At 44.2% G+C, this 11,026-nt stretch overlaps 1 protein-coding gene and 1 long non-coding RNA gene across 2 annotated transcripts in view; one reads left to right on the top strand and one right to left on the bottom strand.

The window, feature by feature from the left end:
• The window catches only part of LOC116686843 (uncharacterized), a 21,179-nt gene that overhangs the window by 471 nt on the left and 9,682 nt on the right, over window positions 1–11,026 (bottom strand). Inside the window, exon 2 of the long non-coding RNA XR_004331378.1 lies at window positions 6,190–6,195. This is a non-coding gene — a long non-coding RNA (uncharacterized LOC116686843). The remainder of the gene's footprint in view (window positions 1–6,189; window positions 6,196–11,026) is intronic.
• The window catches only part of nup50 (nucleoporin 50), a gene marked incomplete in the record, with an annotated part of 25,905 nt that overhangs the window by 5,801 nt on the left and 9,078 nt on the right, over window positions 1–11,026 (top strand). Inside the window, 1 exon segment of the mRNA XM_032511881.1 lies at window positions 10,907–10,987. Coding sequence (XP_032367772.1) covers window positions 10,907–10,987 — 81 coding nt within the window.

Raw genomic sequence — 11,026 nt, 5'->3', positions numbered from 1 at the left:
GGACAGCACGATCAAATTTTCGGATCAAGCGTATTATTTATAAGCGTCATTTCATAGAAACTGCTCCGGTTTTTTTGCACAGCCAATCTCCCGCTCCCGGAAGCCGTCGGTCTGCTCATTAAGCCATCACAGAGTAGTTCACTGCACCCTTGCACTAAGTTTTCTAGATGTACCAGTCACAGAAAAGGAACGAGTATCGTGAGGAAAACTCCAACAGATGCAGTCTGTAATACGTCGGGTCCCCTCAAACGGTTTAAACCATTTTTACCATATAACTCACACTTGTCCCATTTTTGTTTTTCAGCAACACAGCAGTGCCGTGCTAGTCGGTGCTCAGTTAGCGCTTGTTAGCTAGTTAGCTGTGCGTCTGTTTAGCTGTTAGGCTAGTATCTTCGTTAGCTGTTACTCTTACTAGGACCACCCGGTCTAATTGTCCTCGCCCCGCTTTAATGTTTTTTTATACGGATAGGTTTAATTTGCGTTACATGACCCATTTCCGTTCTGTAAAGCCGTGCCTGGGTTGGCTCTTTTCTACCTCTCTTCTTCCTACTCTCTCTCCCTCTTACTCTCCGCGCCCGCCGACACAGCTGACACCCCGCCGTCCCCAACTTCTGATGATATTTCTACAGTTTTAAATTTTTCATTAACACAGCTGTATATTGTTTAGTATGATGGGCAAACCTGGAATTGTAACCATGTTCGCGGGTGAACTGTTAGCGCGGCCGTCTACGGCGACTAACACAGAAAAGTTTTTGAATGCAGCTACCTTCAGTTGGTAGAGTCACAGCGTGGGAGACGGAGCTGCTGGACCGAGGCTGGACCCCGACCAGAGATGTGACCATGCCAGAATATCATGGTTCAGTAAAAGCAGCGCAGTGAAGACCAAAGTTTAAATACACAAACGCCGTGTGTATCGCCGTTCGACCCTTCTGGACCCTTCATATGAGTCAGCCGGTCTCTCTGGGGTAGCGTCCCATCAACTCCCTCTCCAGTTATTACAACATTCCCATGTACACTAAAATTTGTTTCCGGGTAAAAGTCACAAATGATTCGTCAGGAGCTAATCGCCTCAATTTTGATCAAAATAATCGCGATTATCATTGGCCATAATCGTGCAGCCCCTAATAGGACAATATTGTCCAATTTTGGGATATGTAATAGGATAAGTGTCATCCTTTCCTGGTCTAAAGCCTAAACAGACAATAGACAGTCAATGTTATGTTCAGTTTCCTGAACTACCAACTGTTTCCTGTTCTATTTTATTATCCTTCATACCCCTAATCATTATATTCACATTACTGATGATCAATTATCAAATCTCATTTGTGGTGAGTATTTTGTGACAGCACCATTAGTCAACACAGCAAATAGCGTTGCGGTATCAAGGTCTTTTGGATAGATTTGTGATATTACCTCCCCGTACATTAGACCCAATACCATATACACATACACAAACGGACGACCATTAGACGACTACCAATTAGAACGGACGTACATTAGGAAGGTTCGGCAACGCCTGGGGCCCGAGCTACCAGGGCCCCGTAAGACGCCTCATAAACTTATGGTTACGATGGTTGTCTTTACTTTTCACCAATTTTATATATTCTATCTCTAAACATTGAACGGCTAAAGTGCTATCTGATTGTTTATTCATGATGAGAAATGCCCCCGGTCCCCGCCTACTTTGGACTATTCCATTTCCTACTGTTGTTATGGATTTAAGATGATCCAGCCACTCGTGGCCACGTCACTGTCAGACAGAGAGCACGTCTCTCTAAGATAAATAAGGACCGACAAGGGGGAGAACCGGGGTTGTGGAGGGGCCCCGTGCCCGTGGTTTGCCTTAGCCTCAAATGACTAAATTCGTGCCTGATTGTCTCCATACCCCAGCTATCCTGTAGCCACCTGAACACATCTTTTAGATCAGAAAATCCCTTCGTCGAAAACACCGTGTCCTAGCGCGGTCCACGTCCTCCGCCCCCGCCATGGCTCCAACTCAGGAAACGCACGCCGTAGGCTACATTTCTCATCATGGTTCACCGTTCCCGGTAACCCTTGCATCCCTATTCCTCCCTCAACACAATGTGTTTCATTTCAGATACCACACTTCACTGAACATGATTTTTGGACTATTGTCATCATATCTGTGTCTAAAACGGTGGAAAAGCGGGAGGCACGTAGAAATAACTGACACTCAAAGAGCTGCTAAGAAGTTTAACCCACCACACACACACACCACACACACCACATGTCACACACAGTGTCACACACACCACGCGCGCTCTCTCCTCTCTTAACACAGACACCACCCTTCTTTCTTACACACACACACCCACACACACACACACACACTCCACTACACACACCACCCACCCACCACACACAGAGAAGACAGACACGGACGACACGGATACACCCACGCTCCTCTCTTCTCTCTCTTACACACCAACACACACACCAGAGACATACGACACTGAGACCCTGGACACACACGCTCTCTCTCTCTCTTCACACACACAACACACACACGCACACAACCCACACACACACACCCAACACGAAACATACACAACACACAATCTCTCTCTCTCACACACCAAGACAACACACACCACAGTACAGGAATCCACACACACGCTCTCTCTCTCAGCCACACACGGAGACACACCAAACCTACACGACACTTTCTCTCACCACACAGAGACAACACAACACACAGACAATGATACCGACACACACACACGCTCTCTCTCCCTCACACACACCCGAGACCACACACACAACACTCTCTCTCACACACACAGATACACACACACACACAGACGAAGGGCTCACGGACACCACACACGCTCTCTCTCTCACACCGCACGCAGACACACACCAAACACCCTCTCTCTCTCCTTCAACACAACACACCCACCGAGAGAGTTAGTGTGTTTCCTGGTGTGGTTTTTGCCTCACCTCCATCTCCCTCCTCCTCCTGTCCCAGTTTCGCTGTCCGTGAGGCTCTTTGTCCTCGATCCTCTTCGCCACCCACCTGCCCGGAACACAGGACGCACACTCCTCTTACCCGCAGCACGTGGGGGGGGGTGGGGCTGAATAATGCGATGTTCTCAAATCGACCAACAAACAAGTTCCGCTTCCACTCGGGTGCGCCGACCAGGTGTGGCCGTATGTGGGTGGTTTTGTTCATAACACAGGTCCCGGTGCTATTTAAACACAGTGAACTATCAAAATGCTCAATGCCATGTCCACGTTCTCTTTAAACGGCCGTGTCCCGGACCCCCGTATTCTCCTTTAATATTACCCCGGTAAATACCCATTGAGATTCAAAAATCGCTTGCAGACGTACGTGCCCCAACTTCTGTTCTTTTTCCGTATTTTAGTTTTCTATTAAATTGGATTACACATTAGAGAAGTCCAGATTACAACTTTTGATTACGTGTGTATTAACCTGATAGTCAGTTGTTATACGAGATATATCATATATATATATATATATATATATATAAATCAAATATAAGTATATAATAGATAATAAGTATATTTCAGGGTGGTGTGTGTGTGTGGTAACTGTCTCTATTTCTAGATAGATAGATTAGGTAGATAGATAAGATAGCTATATAGGGGGTGGGTGGGTAGGTGGATCGGTAATCTCGTTTTATTTTTTGCAAATAACAAGTAAAACATGTTCTTGTAGAAACTTTGAGAGACTTGGACTGCTTTTTCAGCCCAGGGTAACCGTTTGTTTTAGACCCATTGATCGTCAGCATCCGCGTGCTGCCTGGTGTCCTTCTTCCACGGGATCCAGAGGTGCAGCAAAATTGCATTGGCACGATATGGTGATTGTTTTTAAAGCCTAAATCAAGGTAACCTGTTTGGTTTGGGGTACTCCATATCACCGTGATTCATGGCCTACTACTGAGGGGAAACAATCTAAGTCAATTGCCTGGAAATAACTGTGATTTATTGACAGTGCGGGCGCGGAGGGAAAGCTGTCCACTATGTGGGAGACTTCTAACCGCTTACGTGAAAAAGCTTACCGTGGTTAATGTACCTAAACACTCGTCAATCATCACCATATTTACGTGCCATATCTTGTCCATAAACACTTAAACCCTGTCAAAAAACTACACTGAATCCCACGATTTAGACGTTACTCTCACTGGTTTACGTTTCTTCTGCCCCCCCCCCATTGGTGCTATTGCGAGGAAAAGGCTTAACGTGGTTCATGTAACTTAAATATAAATATCCCTTACTGAGCGACCCGCTAAGGTCAAGCTACCTGTCCATATTAATGGACTTTGGGTCCGATTTGTTTTTGACGTTTTCACTGGTTATGAGGAGCACTATGTGAGAGAAATATGGTGATAATTGCTTCGTTCTTTAGGTACATTAACCACGTGAAGCCTTTTCCCCTCGCCATAGGACCACCAATAAGAAGAAACGTCACCGTGATATAAACTTCTTATAATCGTTGATTTTCAGTGTAAGTTTTTTTTGACGGTTTAAGTGTTTATGACGATCTGGCCCCATGGTAAATATTTGATGGATGTGACCGTTGTTTAGGTAAGCCTAAATCCGTTAAGCTTTTTCAACGTTAAGCTTTTTAGAACGACGTCCCCATAGGTCGTTATTTTCGCTGACCCACGCGGACGCGAGGAAGCATCTAATTTCTTTAAAGCCCTTTTCCCCGCGGTTCTAACGTTTTTCGTGATGTAGTGCTCGGGATACTCAGTCCCAGTACGTTCTCTGGAGGTGCGAACATAAAAAGAGGTAAACTGTGGGATGAATATTGCGCGAATCTATCGACGTGGGAGCCTGTTGTGCGTCACACGAATGCATAAGGGATCACAGCGAAACGGCTCCGTGATGTTTACTAGGCAACCAAAACGACTATATTTAGGTGGATAAATCGTGTGATTTTGGTTGAAAACCTGCCGAGCACTACCGCGTTTCCTGGGTAAATATTTAATTGAGTATTAAAATATGGTGAGATTTATTGCGTGATGTTACTTACTTCCGAACCGTATCTTGTATCCCTTCAGTCCACAACCCGGTTAGCCGTGTGAGCTAAGGTGCCGGGGCCCACGGAGCGCTACCGTCTACGTCACGTTAAATGCGTGACCTGATGCCCAACGTTTTGCGCCTCATTAAACTTGTACCGACCTTCTTCTGGAACGGGAATTCCCCACCTCGCCTCTGATTGGACGTAGGGCGACTCCACGTAGCGCGGACGTCTCACAGACGTTAGCTAGACCGCCTTCACCGGTACGATCTCTGTGTTTTGAAAGAGCCTCTCTCACGCCGCCATGTTACACAGCGGTGTATATCCGCTGAGTTGTTCGCGCGTCCCGTCCCACCTTCTTTGCGCAGCGCAGAAGACAACAGCCAACCTTTTTTTTTTTTTTTTTTTTTTTTACATGGTAGTTTGTAGTGCATTTCAAATAAATACAAATTCATATTTATTTTTTTTTACAAGCTGCGAGGACGGTGCATATTTTTCCCTATATATCATTAAATGCAACATATTCTATTTTTTACTTAGTTTGACAGGACAGCGAAGAACGAAAATATGTTTTCTCTTTTATTTATAATATATATATATACCACAGTATCGTAGATGCATTGATATATATATCTATAGATATCTATCATATATATATGTGATGTTTGTGATATAGGTGTTTGTGTGGTTGTGTATATGGAATATATACTATCTTTATATATATATAGGCCTACTATTGTGTGTGTATTCTATACCCACACACACATTAGTATATTATATATACGTATATGATATGTCTATATACTAATGTATTATAGATACATATATACTTCTGTACTATACTATTGGTGTGTTTTGTATATATATACACACACACATACCCATATGATATGTGTGTATGTGTTTTGTCAATGCTGTTTACTTAAGCGATTTTTTAGATTATTAACCATATTGTACATATTAGAAATTGTAAATACAGTGTGTAAGTATAACCTACAGTGGGTGGGTGTAAAATATATTATGTTGGTGTGTGTGTATAATATTTACTGTACAATATGTTGCATATCTATATCTAGAACAGTATACTCTTATGTATGTACTGTACGTGGTGTCTACTCACCTGTACTGTGTCTACGGAGATTAATGGGATTTCCAGACAATCTTTTTTAGTTTTTACTAACGCGTCTCTGTGTTTCAGATAAAAAACGAAAAAGTCTGATGGCAAGCCAAGACTATGAAGTGGGGGGGGATAGGGGTGTAAAAGGTGCAGTGCCGGGCAGCAAGGTCTCCTCCTCCCAGCGTTAAGCATCCCCTCGCCGTGCCAAACATGCACAGGTGCTGGAGAAGTAGGGTGGGGGGAGTGAGCTGTGTCCCTGGCTGCAGCAGGAACCCGGGGACCAATCTGGAGACCCTGGACCAGCTGGAGATAGAAGATGGAGAACTTGGCATCAAAACAGAAAGAAGACCGCTTTAATGTATAAGGAGAAGGCCGGCCAATGTGGGGAGGGTGGGGGTGGGGGGGGGGGGGGGGGGGGGGGGGTGGGGGGTGGGTCTCTTTCACGCATCCCACCGACTGTGGAGGCTTGTTTATAAAAGGCTGACTTATCAACCCAGATAATATTTGTTGGTTGTTGATACTTTGATCGAATGGAAAGACTTTCTGTTAAAAAGAATTTTTTTTTTTTTTACTTTTTAGCCAAAACGTTCAGCTTTCAACTGTTGTGAACGCGTCGGTGTTTTCCCTACTCCCCCCCTCCCCCTTGGGGCCGGTGTTGCGCAACGACTGGCCCGGCCTTCCCTGTGATTGGTCTCTGCTCCAGGTAGGCCCGGCCCGTGCCACCCCCCCCCCACCCCCCCCCCCCCCCCCCCCCCCCCACCCCATAGGGTATTCAATTCTGTTTCAGTACTTCCTTTGTGATTTTTAACTCAAGATCTGACAGGACACACCACACACACACACACACACACACACACACACCCAAACACATGTACATGTTCACATACAAGCTGACAATGCCGGTATAAATAATAATATATATAATAATAATATAATCATAATCTCATACTAATTCCTCTGTGGAGGGATCTGAGTATTCTTCCAGCAATCCATGTGGTTCCTGATCCGGGCTCCTCCGTACCTGATTCACGGGTGCTGAGGAAGATGGAGGGCCGGAGGGAGGGGCCCGCTCTCAGCAGGGGGTGTTGGGGGTACTGAAGTCTTAGAGCCGCCGACGGCCTCCAGAGCGAGGCTGTCCGGGCCCTTTGGAGCTCAGTTGGGGTGCGGTTCGGGGGCGGGGGGGGGGGGGGGGTGGGGGGTTGGGGGGGTGGGGTGTTTCAGAGCTGAGAGTTAATCAAAGGCGGAGCGTCCTCCTCTGATAAGACGGACCGCTGGCTGGTACATGACGGTCGTGGTTTTCCCCCTTATAAGGTTTGTGCCGCCGGGGGGTGGGGGGGGGGTGGAGGGGGAATCAGTTAAAAATAATTTTCTTGGGGGGGGGGGGGGGGGGGTTTGCTTTGAATTTTTTAACAACACTTTTATTTTTATTTTGTTTGTTTGTCCCTTTTCAGAGTTTTTTTGAGTATTTTTAAAAAATTATTTTTGTTGTCTTTTTTTCCAATATTTTTTCAAATCTTATTTCAGAGAGTTTTCTCTGCTTGTTTTTTGTTTTTTTTAGCTTGTTAATTTTTTTTTAGTTTTTGTTGATTTAAAAAAATACTTTTTTTTGTTTTTTGAAAGTTTTGTTGAAAGGTATAGCTTCCTTTCAACTTCCCGTGGTGCGGGGTGGTGGTGCTTTCGGGCCCGTTGTAAATGGAGTGAGAAAGACAGAAAGAAAAAGATATTGTGTATACGGAGTCTCGTCTCTGCAGATTCCTGCTCGGAATCTAGTCATCAGATCTGATTACATCACAGATCTTTGATTCCATGCGTCTCGTCTCTAATTGCCCTTAGGCAGACACTCTACGTGGCCCCATAGGCCTCAGCTGATTCCCTGTACTTAGGGGGATTAATGGACGGCTACGTTGCCGTCGATTGGTTCAGACAAATTAAACGGAAGTAAACGATGTCTTTACCGTGTGGATTGTCTTCCAACGCGACCTCAATACGAAAATCTCTTTTTCATGACCGTTATGGGTCTCTTTTTTTTTGGAAAAAGAACCCATTTTTGTACATAGTATTTTGTTGGGCTTAAAAAAATATTTTTGTTGTTGTCTTTTTTTTTTTTTTTTGAGGTATTGTGTTTGTTTTTAGTATTTTTAAAACAAGTTTTTTAGTTTTTGTCGTTTTTTTTCACCGTCGTAAAAAATTTCCGGGTTCTTAGTTGTTTCCAATATCCTTCAAATTTTCGTGTTGCCTTTTTTTTTGTGTTTGGGGGATTTTTTCATAAATATGTTATTGATTTTTTTTTTTTTTTTGTCTTTTTCAATGGTTTTTTTGAAAAAAAATCATTTCAAAGTAGTTGTTATTTATTTGATCGTATTGTTGCTTTTTTGTTTTGAGGCTTTTTCCCAACGTTTTTTTGTGATTTCTAAGAATATTTTGTTGTCTGTAGTTTTCCTCCTTAACTTCTCCAGGACATGAACACCTGTTTCCAGGTGAAAGTCTGGTGTTTCTCCTTAACTTCTCCAACATGAACACCTGTTTCCAGGTGATAAGCTGGTGTTTTTCTCCTTATTAACGTTCTCCAGAACATGCACCTGTTGCCTGGTGAAAGTCCTGGTGTTTGCCCCTCCTTAACTTCTCCAGGACATGACACACCTGTTCCAGTTGAAGTCTTGTGTTTCCTCCTTAACTCTCCATGACCTGAACACCTTTTCCAGGTGAAGTCTTGTGTTTTTCTCTAACTTCTCCAGGACGGAACACCTGGTTTCCCCAGGTGAAGTCTGTGTTTTTCTCCTTAACCTGCTCCAGAAACATGAACAACTGTTCCTGGTTAAACGTTGGTGTTTTCCTCCTTAACTTCTCAAGACATGAACACCTGTGTCCAGTGAAAGTCTGGTGTTTTCTCTTAACTCTCCAGACGGGAACACTGTTTCCTGGTGACATACGTATATACTTTACAATTACAGTGCTTTACCTTTCTTGCTTTAGTACTAACGGTTCATAAGACGGCTCTAATATTTTTATAATGCAACTGTATGCACTCCCCCACGACGAATACGTGTGCTAAGCCACCCTTAGTGCAAAGCACCACATTGGTGTAGTTCTGGTGGTACTGCATCGGTTTAAAAGTGTTACAATAATATAGTACAGTAACAGTCGGTATAACCAATACATTAAATCCCCTAAAAACATCGATTGTGCTGCCGGATGCTGCGGCGCTGATGCCGCAGCTGACGACCCAACGGCCGTGTTTATGTTTCCCCGCTGCACGCAGCAGTAGCTCTCGCTGTGTGAGTTTTCGAGGGGGTCGTTTGTTCCCCCCCGCCTGCTCTGGAGCGAGCTCATAACGGCCTGTGAAGCTCATCCTCCACTGGGGAAATATCCCATCGATAAAATGAGTTTGCCCGTCAGAGTCTTTTAACGGCGCCTGATTAACTGACTGGTTTGGTTTAATGTAAAGTGGCTTGCACACATAAAGGGAGTTTAGGCCCCCACAGATGGAGATGATTGAATTGACTGATTCATATTTAGCGCCTTTAAATCCTAAACTGAGATACCGGTGTTGCGTGTGCGTTTTGTTGTTGTTTTGGGTAGGGTCCGTTTGATGAGTGACATACTCAAGTGTCGTTAAAACAACTGCTAACAGCACGTAACACAAACAGCAAACTGCCTCACATAAACATGATGTCCTTCCAGAAGAAGGCATGAATAACTAGACTATTTTCATTCATTTAAAAGACAAAGGGCGTACAACACAGGCTCCATCGATGCAGGTTTAGCATATGTTTAGTTTTTTAACAGCACCTCACCATGTCCTGAGCAGTAGGTAGCAGATGCTAAAATGCTATCCAGCAAGTACCATCTAGACATATATGCTATTGCTAACACATGGTACACCCCCAACGGTAACATGCTACAATGCTAACAGGCTAAAACATGAAGCATATGCTACCTGTAGATGGTGACTTAATTTTGGCAATCGGACACCCTTAAAATTAAGTTTATCCAATTTACCGTACTAAAGTACAAGATAGTCGGAGGATGAGATATCAGTAAGGCGTTATTAATTAGTTAAAGTTGTGAACTCAAGGTGGGGCCGTCGGGGTTGTGGACCTAAACAACAAGATCTGTTTTGTTTTGCCGGCTTTCAAACAGGTTGTAACAAAAATGGCCGGTGCAAAAACTGCACACAGCATTTGTACAGGTGAGACTGACGGGTTAAAAGGGAAAAGTGCGCTTTGCTGTTGGAGCGGTGTTGTGTACTACTTGGTAGCTTGTGAGCTTAATAGCATGATTGCTTGGTTTTGCTTCTTCAAAGTTCCAAGTAACCTGGTTGCTTATGCTTGTCAATGTATATCTTCATGGCGAACTGATTGGAATGCAAGTGGCTTAGCCATCTAATTGTTTGCTATGCAGCATACACGGTTGGTGGCTGATAGCTTGGCTATCTAATGTTATTTACATAATTTACAGTTAGCTTATGATTACATTTCAAATGGGAAGTCCAAATCGTGATCGCGATTAAAATTCGATTAATTGTGCAGCCCTAGTTCCTATATCACGATATTAAGATATCAAAAACCTAAGATATCTTGTCTCACATCACATTATCGATATAATATCGATATATGGCCCAGCTCTTTGTTATAGCGTCTCCGATTGCTCACATTTCCTCTTCTCAGTTCCCAGCTTTTATTTTGAAACTCCATAAAACGCAGATGTCTGACGTGCGGAGACGTTCAGTGTGTCCGGTGTAGGACGGCGGAGGGACGTTAACGTGTGATTCTGTCCCTCAGGCCGGGACGTTCTGCGTGGCCAGTGACGATGTGTTGAAGAGCCGGGCGATCAAGAAGGCCAAACGCCGAAATATCGGAGAGGTAAGAACCACGCCGAAATATCGGAGAGGTAAGAACCAC

Source organism: Etheostoma spectabile, unplaced genomic scaffold, assembly GCF_008692095.1.
Source record: "Etheostoma spectabile isolate EspeVRDwgs_2016 unplaced genomic scaffold, UIUC_Espe_1.0 scaffold502, whole genome shotgun sequence".
NCBI classification, from domain to species: domain Eukaryota; kingdom Metazoa; phylum Chordata; class Actinopteri; order Perciformes; family Percidae; genus Etheostoma; species Etheostoma spectabile.
Note: the sequence above shows the minus strand (reverse complement) of the source record. Positions and strands in the feature narration are given on the sequence as shown.